Raw genomic sequence first — 20,721 nt, 5'->3', positions numbered from 1 at the left:
TTCAGAAAATTGCTGATGTGACAATCCCTGTGTTACTTGAGCTCTGAAAGGAGTTCTGATGTTTGGAAAGCAGCCTGGAATAAAAGCACACGTGCTTTTTTTGCCACAACATGGTTTAAATTTTTAATGAGAGAGTTTCCAGTATAAGAAAATGTAACTGCACTTAAATAAAACTGCATAGGAACAATATGGGAACAGGTGACTTCCTCAGGATGGCTGTGTCAGAGGGTCAGTGTTGTGCATCTGCACTAACTTTGGCAGGGCTGAAGCAGAGCTGGCCTGGAGGAAGCTGTGGGTCACCTGCAGAGCCACTGGAGCTCTCCTGTGCACAGGACTGAGTCACCCAGCTCCCATCATCAGCACCTGAATGAGCTAAGATGGGCAGAATTCCCCTTAGAACTGGTGCTCCCTCTACACAGATTAGCTGTGATGCCAAAGAGAAATTTCATGCCTGGTGTGGAGCTTTCAATCCTGGTGTTCAGCTTTTGTGCTTTATTCCTAGAGGAGAAAACAGCTCAGGAGAAAACCAGAGATGACAACTCATCTCCTCCTGTTTCCAAACTTCACTTGCACCACTTTTTGTGGACATCCAAAGGGAAAGATAAAAATAAGTGAAGAACTCAAGACAGACTTCTTCCATCAAAGCTTTCACCTGTGTCTTTATTAGCAATACACTCTGCATACTTTGAGTTTCACTGATTGGCAGTACTCATCTGAATTCCTATAGGCAGCTTCAACAAGTGCCTTAAAGATGTGTGATCATTAAAATTAAAAAAAGGAACTGGTTATTTCTGAGCAAATTTTGCCAGAAATGTAGCATCCTACAAATTGTAATTGCAAACCTTCCCCATGAATATTCATCCATTACAAGAAAAGGTGATGTGAATGATTTATTAGATTCTAGGCAGATTTGGAAGCAATTCTGCAGTTGGTGCAAAGCAAAAGAATGAGTTTGTCTTTATGAGGCTGCAGTCATTTACAGACTGAAATAACCTCAGCATTTTCTGTTTCCTCCTTGAGGCTTTTACTTAAAGGCATTCAGTGTTTGGGGGAACCTAAAAGTATATTTCACAGGAAATACGACATTCTTAAAAATCTCCTAATGATTACATCTGCTCAGCTTTACTTGTCATGGCAAGGGTTCAGGTGTCTCCCATCCAGGCACCTCTGTTCACTGCTGTGCACACCTTGGGTAATTATTCCTGTACAAACAAGTGGCAAAGGGGGCAATACCAAGTCCCAAATATGCAAATTAAACAGGAAAGTCAGAAATAATTGGAATAAACCCAGACTGCTCTGATCTTTTATATTCTGACATATGTGTATTAAATGCTATGGCAGCTGGAGAGGAATTTTTGGCTTTTGCAAGCTCATAAGCAAAAGGAACTGATAGGATCACAGAATATCCTGAGTTGGAAGGGGCACACAAGGATCATTGAGTCCAGCTCCTGGCACTGCACAGGACACCCCAAGAGTCACACCCTGTGCCTGAGAGTGTTGTCCAAATGCTCCTTGAGCTCTGTCAGGCTCAGTGCTGTGCCCTGGGGAGCCTGTTCCAGTGCCCAACCACCCTCTGGGGGAAGAAACTTTTCCTGATATCCAGCTTAAACCTCCCCTGGCCCAACTTAGGCCATTCCCTCCAGTGCTGTCACTGATCACCAGAGAAGACATCAGTGCCTGTCCCTCTGCTCCCCCTCATGAGGATGATCAAGACCATCATAATGTCTCACCCCTGCCTCTTGTCCCATTGCCCTGGTCATGTCCTGCCGTGATTACAGAGATCCCTCCAAGGTCATGTGGTATCTCTGCAGTCAGGCATAGATATTTATTTTGACATGCATGAAATTGTTTTTGAGGTTCCTAATCTTTGGGGGTAGAAGAGGCATCTTTCTGCCATTTTACTTTTCTACTCAATCTTCATTTTGTACAGTATTCACTCTGCAATCTTAGCCTGTTAGAATATTCAAGTCCCATTTACATATATAGAAAAAGGCTCTTAAATGCTCTGTAATTAGATGATTCAGAGTAAGAGCCATTTCATTTGGTCTGACCCAAATCTGCTGTTTATCACTGCATACAGTCTGAGTACACGCCAGGGTTTTCTTCTGTGCTGTAACAAACTCATCAGATTTGTGGGGAAGTCTATTTTATTGTTCCCAGAGAATGAAATATTGTTTTTGCTTTCTTGGTCGTCATGGAAAGGAGTAGAGAAGCAATTTTAGAGCTGCCAACTTTTTATGAGGCTGATCTGGAATACTAATTCAAAACTCACATTAAACATCTGATCAAAGTGTTTTGGGTTCCATTATCGTGGATTTCTTAAATAGAAGCAGATGGTATTTTACTGTGTGACAGCATTGAGATTTCCTTTCTCTCAGTTTTATCCAGGGGGAGTACTATTCATGTGAATTCTTATGTAATTCTTAAAACCAAAAAGCCCAAATATATAAAAAGCTAGCATGATGCATGCAACTTTTCCTAAAGAGGTAAATTCTCCATCTCTATATCAGTCTTTATTGCACTTTCCAAAACAGAATTTGTAAGCCCCAGATCCTCCATGATTAAAACTTAACCATGCAAACAGGTTTTGTGTGATTTATATTTTTTTTTGTGCAGTAATGTGCCTCTGGCAATAAAATTTGAACAAGAAATTATGAAGGTCCTTAAGCATCACTATTAACAGGGATTAGTTAGGAAGAAAATCCCAGGTATCAGGGTCACACTGTAGTCCTTTCTGTCATAATTGTAATTATAACCTGAAATAACATGTGAAATCTCCCATGGAAACAGTGGTGGGGCTCCACCCAAATTTAAAGCTCTGCCCGTGTAATCAGCTGGCTGTGAAAGGGTCTCAGATCAATGTTTCTGTATTTTCCTCCTGAAAAACAGTCATTTATCAAACAAACACAAGTGGGACATTGCTCCCTCTCCATCAGCTTTGCTTCTGCTTTATCTATTTGTTCCTTGCCCCAGAATTACAACTCATTTACTCTGTAAATCTGCAGGTTTGACTCTGCTCTATTTGATGAAGAAATGTTGTTATTCGACTCCAAGTTTACAATGAAGACCAAGAGAGCAGCTTATGCTATTTTCTGTCCCAAGCGACTCCCTGAGGCAATCCAGGACAGTTCTGCATTACAGCAGATCTGAGAGGTGATTCTCCTAATGATGTGATTAAAAACAGATCTTCTTTGGGTGGCAAAAGTGGATTTTCAGGGGATGATTTTATAAATTAATCAGGTGGAACTGGTTCTATAAGCCAGAATTTGTCATGTCTGATCTAAATCACAAAGAAACTGAATATATATATATTGCTTTGCTGTATGGGATAATAAGGACGTCAGGAGTGTCAGACTATTACCATGACTGATGGAAAGTGAATCCTGGCTCCCAGCACTATGAATTTTGCATAGAGGTTAAGAAAGATAATGACCTTTATAAAAGCAGCTCCCAGAACTCCTGCACGAGGCCAGGAGTTTCAGTGCCTGGAATGTGGATGAGGTATCCCCTGCCCTGGAGATTGCTTCCAGACCTGTGTGTCTAAGATTAGGGCTCTGCTTTCAGTTATCCTGCATAATGGTATCATGCCAATGAGGGCAGGTTAGTTTAATATAAATTGCACGTGATAACTTTGCATTTCTGCACAAAAAAAAAAAAAAAAACCAACCCAAAACCCCAAAACAAAATAAAACAGACCCTTTTCCCTGTCCAAAAATCAAAGCACTGTGAAACTTGTAAAGCACTTAAAATTCAGTTTCCTTGTGGACACAGCTGTGGGGTTTTACAGTTTTTGAGAATAAGGAATTCCAAACAGGGCAGTTCAGCTTTACCAACTGTGAATAATCAGTCCCTGCTGCTACTGTGGACCCTAGTGTGGAGAAATATCTTCATGTTTGGATACAGTCTTGGCGAAAACAACAGACTTGATATGGGTTGATAATTTAAATGCCTTGTAGGAGCTTTGTAGGGTCACTTTGTAGGGTCATTTTTAATCCTCACTGGAACAAATGGAAATATTCTTAGGAATGTCAGTGATTCTTAGCTATTCTCTGAAGTCAGGTAGTTTGGGATGGCCCTGAGCAAAGGTGTGTCTGCAGCACAGATACCTGCATTTCAACAAGTTCCTAGGACTATCCCAGCCAGAAAGAAATAGGTGTCTGCTGGATGTCATTCATCCTATTTTAGTGCAGATGTCTGAAATAAGCCATGTGAACCCAAATGCACAGCAGATGGCTCTGAAATGTTTGATACTCCAACAGCTCCACCTTAAAAATCAGAGAGAGCTTTAGGCTATTTTTAGCAAATCAGTGTAACAGGACAGAATCCTTTAGTTATTCAATAGATAGCAATCATCCTACAATCTTTTTCAATCAAAACTGCAGTTGGTACAAAACACATTTACTGTTAGCTCACTTACTAAATATATGTCATAAGACTCAGTGCTACAATTGTGTGGAGACCCCACAACCTCTCTCCACACAGTCTTGTTGGATATTACAGCAGCTTTTGTTGATGTTTGCAAGTCCCTTCTCCATAAACTCAGTTGTCAGCTTTGGGAATTCCTGACACCACTTCAGGATGTTTGGCACAGCAGGCTGACTGTTTTAATGCTGCTCTTCCTTGGCTGTCACTCTGCCAAGAACTTTTTAAATCTCTGAAATGACTAAGAAAGCTTTAAGGTAAAATGAGCATCACTTAATAAAAAGCAAAATATTAAATCAGTTATTAGTTTCAAAGTGACATATTGAAAGATAAGTGATGGTAGACCTTACAGTTTCCCCTGTGCTGGCAATGGGATGTCTGAAAACTATGAGGTGAATGCCTTACAGATGGAGAAAGTCCTGGCCAGGATTGCAGTCCATCAGCACAAAACCCAGAACATGTTGGGTGATAAAAAGCGGAATCAGACTTTACAATGGCTGTCACTGTCATATTTTCTGAAAAATCCCTTTGCCCAGGATTCTTCTCCTAGAAAGCTGAGAAGCCTCAGAGAAAAAGGAAAAGAATATTATCTCATTTGCTTCTCCTGTGTTTTGCTGTTTTGGAATGTGGTTGGAGAATGTTAAACATGTTCACATGTTTATCCAACATGCGAATTGTTTTGACTTAATAACCAATCACAGTCAGGCTGAGTTGGGACTCTGCAAGGAGTCATGAGTTTTTCTTTAGTATCTTTTAGCCTTCTCTCTGTATTCTTTCTCTATTCTTTAGTATAGTTTAGTATAGCATTCTTCAATATAATAAAGATCATACAATAATAAATTAACCTAAGAACATGGAGTCAGATTCACCATTTCCTTCCTTCCATGGGGGTGTCAGAAAATATCACAAATGCTGTGCTACTTTTTAACCTTCAGGATTTGAATGATTTTTGACCCTGTGTGCTTCCACTGCCTTCAGAAACTTGATTTTAGTTGATATTTTATTCATGGAATCCCATTTGCCTGTGTTTGCTGGAGACACACAAAGGGGTGCCCATGGAAAGCAGCTTTTTGGGAAGCTGGGTCTCATGTTGGTCCCCATGGAGAGAGGTCAGCTGCAACTAGAACAGGATGAAGCACCCAATTCATCTTACACGAGTGCTCACAAAATGTCTACATTTTGCCTCACCCTTAGGGACAAAGGCACGTTGTTGGTTCTCATTTCTTTCCAAATTTTGAATGTTTTCCAGTGATTTTCTGGGGGGAAAAAAAGGGAGGGTGGCAGTATAATATACCTGCAAGGACTAGACAGGGAAGTTTGTACTTAGAAAAAAATTATAGCTTATTCATTTGATATTTCTGACATAGGACTTTGCGGCTTGCCTTCACGAGTTTTTCTCTTCTGTGTTTGTCTTGTGTTCAGCAAATTAAGGACCTGTTTTAGCATCAGCCTCAGGCATCCATGGATTACCAACAGGGCAGCAGCCTGCACACCCAGCTGGGCAGTGCATGACTGTGCTTGTGGATTGAGATCTGCCTCTGTCAAGCTGGGTGTGACACAGCAAGGAGGCGGCTCAGTCACTTTTGTTATCCCTGCTGCCTGCAGCATCTTTGCCTGGGGTCAGCTAGGTGTCCTCCGTTTGGCCACTTCAGTCAGCAGAAAAAAAAATTAAATATATATATATATGTATGTATGTATGTATTATATGAGATACTAGATATAAATATGTTAATTAAATAAGAATATAAAATAAACATTTATATCTATCTAAGTATATGTCTGTCACAGTCATATTTTCTGGAAAAATCCCTTTGCCCAGGATTTCTTCTCCTGGGAAGCTGAGAAGCCTCAGAGAAAAAGGAAAACAATAATAATCTGATTTGCTTCCCCTGTGTTCTGCTGCTTTGGAATGTGTTTGGACATCGTTTACCCACAGGTGATTGTTTCATTGGTTTCATGTGAGTTGTTTTGACTTATTGGCCAATCAAGGCCAAGCTGTGTTGGGGCTCTGGAAAGAGTCAGGAGTTTTCATTGTTATCTTTCTAGCCTTCTGAAAGTATCTTTTCTGTATTCTTTAGAATAGTTTAGTATAGCATTCTTTAATATAATATAGTATCATAAAATAATAAATTAGCCTTCTAAGAACATGGAGTCAGATTCATCATTCCTTCATTTGTCTGGGCACCCCTCAAACACAATATATGTCTACATTTAATTAACTCTGAAGTTTGGCAGAAAAATGCCTGGAAATAAGAATATTTAGTCTGCAGGATTTGTCTCTGCATGTGGGAAAGTGATAGAGAAGCAAGTTGTTCAGCTGCAGCAAAACCACCCAGTGGTTATGATGGGTGGGCTGAGCACAACCTCTCATCATCCTTTTGAAAAGGCTGTAATTTCTTTACTCTGATAAATATCAAGGGTCACTTTAAGTCTTAAAACAGAGATTGCTTTCAGAAAGCTTTTAACCTCAGGCTGACATTCTACCTTACCTCCATGGCAAAGCCCATTTTTTAGAGATTAATTCAAACACACTATTCACTTTGCAAAGTTATTTTCAAATTCACTCCCTCCGATCTCTTGCAGGTCTGTGGGTTTCTAATGATGCCAGTGTTTTTATTTTTTACAGCCAGAGGTGCTAAAGATTCACCTTGCCCTCACCTTCACTGTATCTCAGTAATATCTAGGGATGAGTTAATGCATCGTTTCATGAGGTGTTTAAACAAATCTTTCCATCTCTCAGCAGGGGAAGAGATCTGTCATCTTTTTGGTCTGGGATGGGCTGTTTTGGTCCCATCCTGAGATGTCTGATCCTCCTCATGGCCCTGGAGGCCTGGCTAAAACCCACCTCTAATTAATTGTGCCAGGATCAGGCTCCTCATGGATCATCCTCTACCTCATCTTGGGCAGGTCTAGGCTGCAATGAGCATCCATGTGCCAAGGACAAACAGACAAATGCTCCAGCATGGGCATCCATGGCTCTACAGAAGCTTGGATCAAGGAAATTTGCATTCTACTTGCCAGATACTGAACTTTTTTGGATATAATCACTGGCAGACAAACTCCTCCTGTCCTGCTGTAAGTCCTTTTCATCCAAACATCTCAAAGGCTGATTAAATACTAATTTACAGAGAAAGACATTGAAATAAAGAAATAAAAAGTGGCTTTCCTGAGACAACAGAAGCCACAGTAAACCTTTAACTAAGGTCTAAGTTTTGAGGTGATGTTCTGCAAAAGAATGAATTTTATCTGGGACGAGTCAGTGGCACTGATGTGAGTGGAAAGACATCCCTGGAGCTCTTGTTTTACCACCACACTCAGCTCTCTCTCAGGGACTCACCCCTGCTGTGCTGCTCTGCATCTTCATAAGCAGTGGGCTGGCACATGAGTGGAATCTCTGTTCAGAAAGCTGGGTGTAATAAGAACCAGAGTGCCTCACAGACTTTTAATTCAAAACATTTTCTTTTAGCTGAATTTGTAGGAAAAGGGGACATTGGGAAAGATGGTGGGGAAAATGGAATTACTACTTTTGGGTAAGGTGGTAAGGTAAGCAGTGGTTTTAAAGAGGGGGGGAAATTCAGGCACCAGCATAATCCCAGCAATGAAAGCAAACTCACGAGGGAAAAATTAATAAAGCACAAAAACTACATTTACAAGAATTCTACTTAGCTTAGTGCCACTTGAACACTAGCATGTTAATGCAGTAAGCTATTTTTAGTGCAACAAATCAGCTCATCCCTTAAATTGCAAATTTACCTTTGTGGATTTTGGAGGCTGAGGTGTGTTACCAAATTTAAAAATGCTGACAGAGCAATCAGTATTTTTGTGGAGCAAATCAAACTGAGACTTTGTGTCAAAACAACATCATCCTGAGGGAGCTGGAGAAGCAAACGTGCAGAGAAAGGTACATTCCATTATAAATACTGCATTATTCCTTGTGAATATTCCTTGTAAGGGAAGCAGGTTATACTCCTGAAGATGCTATAATACTCTTTATAGGACTCAGGGCACCTGCTTTAAGAGACAATTTACTCTGAAACCACACAGGGAGCAACCAAGGCTGACTCTGAGGCATCTCCTGGAGGTGGGGACAGGGCTGATGTGAAATGCACAGGTTTGCTCCCTCCTCCTGCAGAAAACCATGCAAAGCTCAGCTGTACCCCAGATTTGTGCATCCTTTTTCCCACACAAGAGGTCCTCTCTCTCAGCAAGGGGTAAAAGCCCCCAGGATGGGAGTCCTGCTCTGTGGCATTCACATTCCCTGAATGTGATTCCTTCACCCAGGGTTTTCTCCTGGGAAGCTGAAAGGCAGCGAGAGACCTCAGAGAAAAGGGAAACAATTCTTATCTCTTTTGCTTCTCCTGTGTTGTGCTCACGTGGAATGTGTTTGGAGATCGTTTACCCACAGGTGATTGTTTAATTGGCTTCTGCTGTGAGTTATTCTGACTCTTTGGCCAGCTGGGGCCAAGCTGTGTTGGGACTCTGGAAAGAGTCAGGAGTTTTCATTATTAGTTTTTTAGCACTGAGTAAGTATCTTTTTTGTATTCTTTAGTATAGTATAGTATTCTTTAATATAATATAGTATCATAAAGTTATAAATTAGCCTTCTGAGAACATGGAGTCAGATGCATCGTTCTTCCCTGCCCTGGGGCTTGCCGTGCATTTAAATATTGCTCCTCTGATGGGTTTGGCCCCAAACCTTGCTCTTTTTCCATGAAGATCCATAGAGTGAGCTGGGTCTAATGAATGTGGGAGTTTTAGGAGAGGGAGGCTGTAAACTCAGCAAGACAGGCAAAGAGTTTACACAATGTTTATTTTTGAGCACGCCAGCATCTGCCTGTGGCACCTGAATGGCTGCAGAAATTGTTTTCAGAAATTAATCATAATTGAGCCTGATGCTCTGGGTAAATGCACCATGACTCATCCAGAGCTGAAGCACAGAGAGCCTGCACGGTGACTGTCGCTGTGCTGGGATAAAATAACTTCTCAAACAGATGATGCATGTGACACTTGGATGTGCTCATCTAATTGCAGTAACTGGCACAGAGAAGAGGAGCTGTTATGAAGGTTTTTGCATTAGCACACACGTTTCAGGGTATTTATTGCTTCCAGGACTGCTGAGGATGGACAAAAGGCTCCCAGGTGCCAAGAAAGCTGCTAAGAGCACTCAGCATTTTAAGCTGCAAAAATCATCTAACAGCACGTGCCCTGCTTTGCCTTACATCCTTACCCCCAGGAGCAGCTTGATCTAGAGGGTGACATCCCTGCCCATGGCAAAGGGGCTGGAAGTGGGTGATCTTTCCAACCCAAACCATTCTATGATTCTATGTTTAGGAGTCAAGTGAATGTTGTGTGTTGCTCCTTCAGCCTCCTTACAGCTGAAGCCCCAGAAATTGAGAGGGGACTCTGCACTGACATGTAGATCAGCCTTTTGGGGTAGATCAGGCTGCTTGGTCACAGCATCACCTTGAAATCACCTTGAAAAGTTGTATTTCTGTCACGTGCTTGTGTAGGGCCAGCACAATTTCACACCCAGATACCAGAGTCAGTCTTCTCACGCCATGAATTACACCTCTGGCTTCTACTAAAATGACTTTATTACAATCTCTGACATTCACTTGTGTGCTTTTTATTTGGAAAAAACGGGTTTTGAAAGTTTACAAAGGCTTGCTTGGGAGCAGAAAATCAATACTGCCGTTAATACTGAGTTGCAGTCATTTGCTGCCATTGCGTGTGTCAGTGCTATCAGCAGTGTCAGCTCAATCCATTTTTGCTACCAACCACAGCAATAATAAAGTGATAAAATATATCCTATCTACAAAAATTCCTGTTTATCAAACAGGTGGGACTTTCAGAGCATTTTAATGTTGGCTCAGGATGGCTCCCATTGGTGTCCCTGGGAGTGCCTGGTATTGTTTTCTTTGCAGCTTTTGAAGAGTGAGGAGATATTGTCATTGATTCAGGGGATGCAGAAAGAGAGACCATTGAAAATGCAGTGTTTTAATCACAAAACTTCCATCAAGATCAGGCAGGTCAATAGAAAATATGAGCCCTGTTTCGTTCCAGAGAACAATATCATAAAATCATACAATGTTTGGGTTGGAAGGGACCTTTAAAGGTCACCTGGTCAAACTGTGTGAAAGCCTTGTGATGTTTTGATTTTCCTCCTCCTTGAAAAGCAAGATGTTTCTGATAGGGTAGGTGGGAGAGGGAGTTCTGCTCACTACACTGTGGGATAGTGGCCTCTGACACTTTGGTGATGGAACAAGGGACAAACGGTGACTGGAGAAGTTGGGCAACATGGGGACCCCTTGGTCAGAAATACAGCACTGCAGGGAGGCTGCTCGGCTTTCTGCTCCTTCCTAGAGCCAAGAGTGCATCTGCAGAGCCCCTGCCAGCCTAGAGTGGATGTGATCAGCCTCAACACCCCTAGCATCACTGTTGAGATGAGTACAAAGTTACACCAAATAACTGTTGTCCTCTGCAGAAAGCAATTTAGTCTGTGTCACTCCTCCTAACTTAGTTCACACACCAAACCAACACAGGCAGAACATGCAGATTTTAGCTTTCTGATAGTTCACAATGCATTTCTTTGCAGATTGCTAACCCTACCCTCCTCCTCTTTGGACATAACCATGTCACCATGGGTCCCTGAGAGTCCTCTAACAAGGCTGGATTTTGCCTGCAAAGTCAAGAGAATCATCATTACTCAAAACCCTCTTGCTACCCAGTAGCAGGCAAATAGGTTTGCTGGGAAAAGATGCCTGTGGATGAATAGCTGAGAAACCCTAATAGCAGCAGTAAAAGGCTTTGGATGCTGATCCTGCTGTCTGCCCCCAGTTGTCTTGGAAATAATTGCTATTCCTTCTTACTCAAAACAAACATGTTAACTTGATTTTAATGCAGTGATCATCTCTTTTTATTCTATATATGATAGGGAGGAGACTCAGATGGCCTGTACACTACAAAACTGAAAATTAGTATTTTTCCCTTAGTTTAGAAAGCAAAGAAAGAGCTGTCAAATCATGTGGCTATCTCAAAAGCAGAGAAGTCTTACAGCTGAATTTCTTGTGATTCACATTCAAGCAAGGCAGATTATGTCTCTTAACCTCCCTTCTCCAGGCCTGTGGATAGAAATGGTACAGAAGTGCTTTGGGTCTTTCATGTCTAACCTTTGCTCATACTAAATTGTATGTATTCAAGGAGCTGTTCTACTGCCAAGCCAAGAGCAAGATTTACAGGAAAATACACCTAAAGTCACAATAAGAGAAAGGATGAACAAAGAAATCACAAATGGAAGGCTTCGAGAGGTTTAAAGTGGATCCAAAGGATGAAGTTTGCTAGAAAAGCAAAATACAGGCACTCCAAACATCTCTAGGGAGAAGAGGTAAAAATACAGCATTGAGGAGCACAGGAGGGAAAGGGATAAATCCTGAATGTTCCATCTAGGAGTGGGAATTATGAAAAGGCTATACAAGCTGATCCTGGCTGTTGTCTATCCAGGGAGCCTTGTTTCCTTGTTTTTCAGGTGTGGGTTTACATCAGGAGGCTACAGCTGTGTGATGAAACCTCACAATTGCATCACAGAGCCCAGCAACCCCTGTACAACATCATTTCCCCTGGCTTGGAAGCAGGTGGGGCTGAGGGTAGAGTATAAACCAGTCAGACATGTACCAAAGCTGGTACATGTACACCCCAAAGCTGGAGGATGTGAACCTTGTTTAAAGAGGATACTCTCTAGGCAGCAGAAAATTATTTAGGGTGGCTTCATTGCACCATGTATAAGTCTCTATATCAGAACTACCTGTAAATTTAATGGAGAGAAAAGACATTCAACTCCTCCTCAAACAGATGATTAAAACAATCTCTGAAGAAGGCTACCTTCACCTTCAGCTCTGGATGCTGCCAGGTACCCTTTAGAAAAAGGTTTCTGATGTGTTTATAATTTGTATTTTAGGGGAAGGTGAATAGTACTCCCAGAGCCCTACAAGTTTTTATGTATCTTGAATTTCCAAAGAGCTTGAAAAGTTTGCAAGTTCAAAAGTAAGAATATTTGTAGGAGCAAGCACATATTAAGGTTTTCTTGAACTGCACTCAGAAAAGCACCAGGATGACACAAGGTCTTGAAAGAGTGTTAAGTTTTGTCTCAGATAAAATATTCCCTCACGGAAGGTACATAGATGTCCAGGTTATATGGGAAAATATATGGTTCGTGAGAAAAAGAATAAGTCAGAGCAGGACATACTGTGGTAGAGCTCACAGATGGATGTGCATTCTTTTAGCAAGCTAAAAGAATGTTACCTTCTGTGGGAAAGCAGTTACTCTTGCAGAGCAATCACAAAATTTAACCACATGGATAGTCAACAATGTTAAAAAACGAGTTTCAGCGAAGAAACTCCATGAAATTGCTTTATGTTGGTTAGCTTTTCCAAAAGTTGCAGTGAAATTTGTGTGCAGGCAAGGTTTTTAAGGGAATTTCCCCAGAAAGAGGCAGAGCAGAAAAGGGTTAACAACTTCATTCACTGTGTGATGTATTCTCAGGAAAGGCACTGTCAGCCTACAGACCTGACTAATCCCCAGTGTGGTTACTAATTGCTGTCATCCAAACAGTAGCTGGCAGCCATTTAATTTTCCCTTTCACTTGGAGTCATTAACATTAGTGACATATGGCTCTTTCCCTGCCCCAGCTCAGTGGCTACCAGGGAAACCTATGGCTTGAGCTTTGCAAACATAAAAGTCCATGATGAACTTTCAGCATCTTGATGGTGTCAGGAAGAACTGTTTACAGATCTGGATCCTAAATGCCTGCAAGCTGTTGGTTTTTTTTTCTGGGCACAACTTAGAACAGCAGTATAAAGGTATATACACTTTTAGATCTTCACCTTATACCAGGCTGATGCACAATAAAATTCAGGCAATAGGGGAGATGTAGCTTGAAACACATTACAGTACAAATTATTACTTGCTACTTTGCTTTTTTCCTTTCTTTTTCACTTTAATGTAGTTGAGCTGAGAAATTGTTTATAAGTGAGATTGCATAAATCTTCTTAATTACTTTTGTATCTTTTCACTTGACTCAAAATATTAGGTCAAGATTTCAGATACAGATCTCAAAACTGTTTCACTCTCTGCTCTCTGTTCTTACTAGATTTAAAACTCCTTTATCTCTGCTGCCTTATATATAGGTGCTACTCTTTTTTTGTATGAAAGCTACACAATATGTCTCAAACCCATACTGCTTTCCTCTATGTCATTTGTTCATGTCTATCTAAGCTCATTAATTCTTTAAACTTTTTATTTTCTGCTGGCCACATGATTATTATGCACTGCAGAATTTTTGCCATCCTGCTTTCAGGTAAGATCTTCAGGATTTAGTATCACAGGCACTTCAGATCCTGTTCAAATAGCACAGCAACCATAGTGATGATATTGCTTTAAAGATCAAGTAATTTCTGGACCTTTTGTCATTTTGAAACCTAAGGTAAGACAAAAAAAAAATCTCAGATCCTGGTGATTTTTCTTGCTAGGAAGACAGCAAGTCCCACAGAGGACAGTAGAAAAGCTTTGGTAACATTCAGCAAGTCCTGAAGAACAGTATGCAGCCTTTTATTTGTAAATTGACTTAGACCTACTCTGAGTTTTAAGGTTAAATAATTTAGTGATGCAAAAGGGTGATGGAGCAGCTGACAAAGCACACTCTGGTACTCCCCTTCCTCACCCATCTCTGTGCTGTATGGAAGTTTTGCTCACCTGAACTGACTCTGCTGGCCCTGTTTCCTCCTGGAGGCTCCCTGGGAATCAGCAGCAGCAACCCCACACTGCAGAGAGCAATTCTAGCAGCAGCCCCCCAAATCTGCTTCCCCACTCTGCATTCTTACTGCAGGTCAGCTCCTGCAGCAAGAAGTGCACTTTTCTGCAAGCTGACCTTGTGCTGCAGCACATGCCACAGTTGAGATGGCCACAACACACAGAGAAACACAATTTCGAGAAGGCTTTAAGCACCAGCCCATACAGAGTAACACCATACCACTTCAGAAGGCTCCAAACACCTGAATAGCTGAGAAACCCTAATAGCAGCAATATTAGGGGTTTTTTTTACTTTATTTTTACTTTATTGCTCTTAGGGTTTTATAAGGGTTTTTATTTTTACTTTATTGCTCTTCAGTCCATCCTTTTATACCCCTCATCTTACATACATTGCACCTGCGTGCCCTCTGTTCCCTTTGGTGGTTGCTCAGTGCCCCTGGTCACTCCCTGTCTCATCACCTTCAGTGCTGCTCACCTAATTTTCACAGCTGTACCCACTGGGGATGAGGCTCTGCCACAGCCCCACTCCCAATCACCACAAACTGTGTGCCCACAGCCTTGTACCCATTTTCCTCGTGTGAAAGCCATGCTGTAACCAACCAAGACATTTTTTCCCATATACTTTCAGCACTGCTGAAATTCCTGGGAGTGTCTGCAGTTGTGTGTGTTTTATTTTACCAAAGGTGAAGAGAAATGCTGCTGCAGCTGAAATACTGGATTTTATCCTGCAGTTAAGGTGAGCAACAAATCCTTGGGACCAATCTTGTGACCTACCCAGTGCAGAAGCACAGAGCATAAAGCAGCAGCAAAGTTTCTATCCTGTTTTCCACTTTTTCTGGAAAGAGACTTTTATTTTTTTCATGTAGCTGATTACACAAGGTGCTTTGTTTGGCACCCTGGTGAGCAGTAGGGCCTTTGATGGGAGCACCATAACCCACTTTCCTTCCTCCAGCTGGAGCTAAAATCAGAGCAAGGCTCTCTACAAGAACAAAGGGAAATTGCAAACCTGTCTCTGTTAGCAGAGCATCACAAAGCTCCTTTCCTGACGGCTCCAGCAAGGGTCTCAAGTGACATAAAATGAGCAAATTGAACCATTTTTGTGTTAGCACACAGTCACAGCAATTACACCAGCCAGGGGTGGACAGAGAGCTTGCACGATGCAAAGATCTGACTCTGCCCTTATACCTGCATCTCTTTTCATGAGGTGAATAAAAGCTGAGTCAAACCTGAATCATGGTGAGCAGGAACTGCAGTAAAATTACCGAAAAAAGTCACTCCATGAATTGAAAGAAAAACCATAAAAAAAGGCTATTGGAGTCTGAAAAGTGGATCAATAAGGACAGGAACATCTTGTGCTAGCCATGGGAAGCCCTGTGCTGGGCTTTGCTAGTTAGATAAGAGGAGGCAGAAAGGAAGACCCAGGAGGGAGCAGGAAAGTGAGCAGGGCCAACCCCAGAGATGCCAGGGAAGCAGAGGATGATCGGTGCCTGAGGCAGTCACACACTTCATTAGGAATGAGTGGTTGGACATTGCTGGGGAACAGGAGACAAAATTCGGACTGAAAGGCAAGCACCGAGGGAGAAACGTGCATAATTCTGGGGGATAAGAATAATTTGGGTCAGGCCACGAATAAGCTGCTTTCCCATCTCGCTGAGCAGGTCGCTGCCCTGCTCTGGCCATGAGCTGAGTGGTCCAGGGCACATCCTGCCCGGGGGGATCCCGCCTCGCCTGGGGGACACGGAGCATCCTTAGCGGTCTGAGGAGCAGGGAGGTGGCTGCAGGCCACCCTGCACTCCTAACTATCATGGCTATCCTCTCAGCAGCCCTGGGAGGATGAATAGGACTCAACCAAACACAAATCTGAAAAATCCTAGCCTTTTCTTCCATCTCCCACCTAGGCTGAATAGCAGTCGTTATCATCTACAACCCTAAACTCACCCTCCTCAACTTCTACCTATACACTATAATAACTGCAACCGTTTTCCTCACCCTAAACACAAGCAAAGTCCTAAAGCTATCTACCCTAATAACTGCATGGACCAAAATTCCGTCACTGAATGTAACACTACTCCTAACCCTGCTGTCTCCTGCAGGACTCCCTCCCCTGACAGGATTCCTACTTAAATGACTTATCATTCAAGAACTGACTAAGCAAGACATAGCCCCAGCAGCCACACTTATCTCCCTCCTTTCCCTGCTAAGCCTGTTCTTTTACCTTCGTCTCGCATACTGCACAACAATTACACTCCCCCCGCGCCGCCTGGCGCTGCCAAGGACAGGGACAGGGGTGGCAGCAGCCCGGCGGGGGATGCAGGGCTGGGGAAGGAAGGGGGCATTCCATCCCACAGCGCCGCTCCTATCTCGGAGCCTTTCGAAAGCAGAGGTTCCAGCGGGGGCTGCTGTGCGCTCCCCAGTAAGGTCCGGGCTGCCGGCGCTGCCTGCGGGGGTTTTGGGGCTGGTGAGATGCAGCCGGAGGATGCTCCGCGCTCCCTTCGCCACGCCGGGGCTGGACCAGCCTCGGCAGCGTGCGCCTGCGCTGCCAGCCTTCCTCCCTCTCCCGCTCCTCCTCCTCCTCCTCCTCCTCCCCCCGCGGCCGGCCCCTCCTCCCGGCTCTCCGGTGCCGGCTGCCGGGGCCGGCGGGGCCGCGGTGCGCGGAGCCCGGGGTTATGCGCGGCTGCGGGCGCGGCGCAGGGCCAGGGGCAGCCCGCGGCCGCGGCTCGCAGGTGTCCGGCAGGAGCGGGGGGCGCTGAGCCCCAGCAGCACCCCCGGCCCCGGGAAGGGGTGAGCGGGGGAGGAGGAGGAGGATGATGATGCTGCTGAGGATGCTGAGGATGCGGCGGGCCGGAGCGGAGCGGGGGTGCCCGGGCAGCGCCTGGCTGTGCTGCTGGCTGCTGGGCTGGCAGGCGGCCGCCCTGCAGCTGCCGCCCTGCGAAGAGGTGAGATTGTCCGAGTCCTCTTTGGGCTTTCCCCATCCGTAAGGGCGGGTGGGGGGTGATATCCCAGCCAGGGGGTGCTGCTGGCTCCCCAGAGCTGTCCGGGGCATGGCAGAGCGGTCAGACCCACGGGAAAGGACCCTCCGCCGCGGCTCTGGGGCGGCCGAGCCCCCCCGCATCACGAGCAGAGCGGCTCCCTGGCCGTCGGTCGCGATACGCGCTCCGCGCTCCCCGCTCCCCGCTCCCCTTGCCCGTGGTGATCGCTGCTCCCTTCGGTACATGGAAATAGCAGAGTCCCTCCTCCGAACCAAGGGGGCTCGGCCGGCCTCGCTGTTTTTCTAAATACCGAGTTGCATCAGCGCAAAGGTGGAGAGCAAGGGAGGGATGGTGTGTGATGTCCCGCCCGCCCGGTGCCAGCTCGGTGTGTTCGGGGCTGAGCCGTGCGTGTGGCATGGGGAGAGAAACTTTCTGGCTCTCTGCTGCTGTAGGAACCCGAACCTGGAGGGAGTCGGTGTGCTCGGAGCGGGGACGCTCCGCACGGCTCTGCGGGATGCGGGGCTGAGGCGGCCGGACCGGGATGCGCAGCCCCGGGTGGCCCCTGAGGTTTTCCGGGGAAGGAACCTGGGCTTCATGAAGCTGTTTTCCAGGGTTTCCAGCCTTACTCCTACATGCAGGGAAATCCTCTGCTGCTGTTAAAGAGCAAGTGGGTCTTTGCTGTGTTTTAAACCAGCAGTAGAGGTGAGGAGGCTGGGTGTCAGCTGGGAGCTCTTGGCTGGTGAAGGGTCCTGATCCATGCTTGGAGGCTATTGCAGTGTGGGACCTCCTTGGCTGGGGGTGCAGAAGACCTTCCTGCAGTGAAAGAGAGCATTTCTGACCTGGGGAATATTCTCTCTTTGCCTATGAAATTTCCTTGTTGTCTTCCAAGTGGCAGAGCTCAGCGCTAGTCTAGCGTGGGAAATCTTGCAGTAGGGAGAGGTGATGTCTGGCAAATCAGTGTCTGTTTTGGGCATGTTTCTCTTAAATGTTGATCATCCTCAGGGCATGTTTTTCCTAAATGTTAGTCATTCTCAGAGAGAGGAATTTATGCAGCCACCTGCTTTAAATTACCTATCTGCCTTTTCAGCTAGTGAAGGGAAACAGGTACTTTTAGAGCTGGTTTTATCCTAAAGTCTTTGCATCAAAAAAATGAACCTCTGCAGATGGTTAAAGGTGAGAGCTGAACCTGTGCAGTGGTACCAAAAGTGTAGAGCTGGTATTTTGAGCATCTTGAACTGGGCTTTAGGTGTGCAAATTCTCTCTAGAGCCCCACTCCTGTACACCTGTGGATCTGGACCTGTGTGCTTTTGCTTTCTTTTCAGAGAGGCTGACAATGTTGTTTTACTTGAGTTGAGTGCTCTTTGAAACAGAGACAGCCCTCACATGGTTAAAAAGCTGTGTGTTGCTTGTGCTGGGGTGTGTGCAGCCATGAAAGTGTGTGTCCCAGGAAATGTAATTACAAACATGTCTGGATGGAGGCAGAGGGGAGGAAAAAAAGGGAGTTTACAAAGAGCCAGGATAGCAGATGAACTGCTTTACAAAAGGGAAGAGCAGAAGTTAATATTTTTTGTCTCAAAACGCTGCTATTTGCCCAAATTCAGTCCAATTTGAGTGACCTGGGTGTATTGCCATTAACAACCTGATGAGATTGACTCTGATTTGGGCAGACTCAGACAGGGATGAAGTTGTGCCATAAGAAAGCACAGCCTGTCAGAGGGTATTGCAGTCCTTTGAAGACTTGCTAAACGTCTTTTGTTTTATACCCAGAAGGTCTGAGAAGCACAAGGCTTAATGTACTGACAGGTAGTTCAATTTATAGGGGATCCTTCTTTAGCAGCACTTTCCCCACTCCTTCCTTGGCTACTTGTATTTGGTTCCCTCACTTATGACAAATACAGATATCTGCTGGTTTGTGAGATTTCTGTGCTGGCACAACATTTGGAGCAGTGGGATCTCTGGCTGTGCCTGAGGCTTTGTGGTGCTCTCATTACATAGATTGTAAAATAAGAATGTCTAGCAATGTCACTTTCCAGAAACCTTTTTGTCATTGACTCCATGGGTCAGGCACTGTAGCAGTTCAGCACACTGGATTTAGGAGAGGTGTGTTTGTGCTGCAAACCAAAGGTACAAGCAGCTTCAATGAATGCTCCTGTGAGTTTTTTGGAGTAAATTGATACAGCCATGAGCTTCTGGCACAGCAGTGGTCAGTCCAGGCTGTGATGGTCGTTCACATCGTGAGCCCTCCCTGAGCTCTCCAGTGCCAGCAGCAAATTTAAAGGTGGTTTGTGCATCTCCAAGAGATGGAGGCAGCCTCAGCTTGGATGGCTGGGGTACAGAACCTGGGGGGACCCATTACTGTGGCCTGTGCCTCTGGTGACTTGGCAGCTCGAGTTAGGACAGTGGTAGAACAAGTGCTTGGTGAATTCTTTCTGCTGTGCCAATGATGATCAGGGTACTCATGCAAATATTTCATGTGTTGCATAAATTATGACTTTGAGTGGAATTGATGACACCCATGCTTTTCACTGCCATTAAATACACATTAAGCTGTTATGTTGGAAATGATGAGGTATTTATGCCAGTCCCCATGCTGCTGCAGGGACAATGGTTGTTACATCTTATATTCCAGTGTTTTGTACTTTTTCTTTTCTGAACTTTTCAACTGAATGGGTCTTCTTCAGCTTCACCTTAGAGATTCACCCAAATCTGAGCAGATTTTGCTTTTAGGACATTTGAAACTCAGCCTAAATGGGTCTTTTCTTCATTTCATCTTTCCCTGTGTTGTTTTTTGCAATAATAATAAAAAAATTGAACTCCCTGAGTGACTCTTTTGATTCCCATTCAGCCAAATTGCTTTCAAAGAGAGATACAGACTATCCTGCTGGCAAAGATGTTTTCTTTCATACTCCTGTTCAACTCTCAGTTATTATGCAGATTGAGAAGTGCCTCTGACATTGATAATAAATGTGATTCTGATACTTTGCATGGTTTACCTGCTGTTTCAGTAGACAGGTAAATTAAAGGGTTATGCTAAATGCTCTCTTTAAGGGAATGTATTTTTGCACTAGTCTGCTAGAATCCTCATGGAAAAGACAAAAACAATATAAGAAATGTTCTTGGAAAATGAGAGTCTTATAAAATCACTTGAAGGCAAAGGCATCCTAAGAATAAAGGGATATTGAACTTAGGTCAAGTAAGGGGGATTTGGTGTGTTGAAATAGTGCCAATTCTCATGAGGAGAAAAGGTTAAAAAATCGAGTATGTTAAATCAGGATATTAGGTACTGAGCTAAGCAGTGTGGGAAGCAAGGTGAAATTCTGTCTTTGCGTGTAAAGGGTGGAGAGGAGATGTGTCAGTCCTGGAAAGGTGTTAGGTAAGCCAGCATGCCTGTCACACATGGCAGGAGTGACAGGGATGTGTGCTGGAAGGAACATGAATATCTGAAACACCTGAATATCTGAAACACTCCTGTGCTGTAAGTGGGCTGAACCTGCTTGGGAAGAGGTTTGGCGTCATTGCAGGAGGC

General features: G+C 44.1%; 1 protein-coding gene across 1 annotated transcript in view; it reads left to right on the top strand.

Annotated features, from left to right (window-relative positions):
- Window positions 1-16,916: 16,916 nt before the first annotated feature.
- The window catches only part of KIAA1324L (KIAA1324 like), a 98,305-nt gene continuing 94,500 nt past the window's right edge, over window positions 16,917-20,721 (top strand). Inside the window, exon 1 of the mRNA XM_030959868.1 lies at window positions 16,917-17,162. Coding sequence (XP_030815728.1) covers window positions 17,031-17,162 — 132 coding nt within the window. The 5' untranslated portion in view covers window positions 16,917-17,030. The remainder of the gene's footprint in view (window positions 17,163-20,721) is intronic.

This window comes from Camarhynchus parvulus, chromosome 1A, assembly GCF_901933205.1.
Source record: "Camarhynchus parvulus chromosome 1A, STF_HiC, whole genome shotgun sequence".
NCBI classification, from domain to species: Eukaryota; Metazoa; Chordata; class Aves; order Passeriformes; family Thraupidae; genus Camarhynchus; species Camarhynchus parvulus.
Note: the sequence above shows the minus strand (reverse complement) of the source record. Positions and strands in the feature narration are given on the sequence as shown.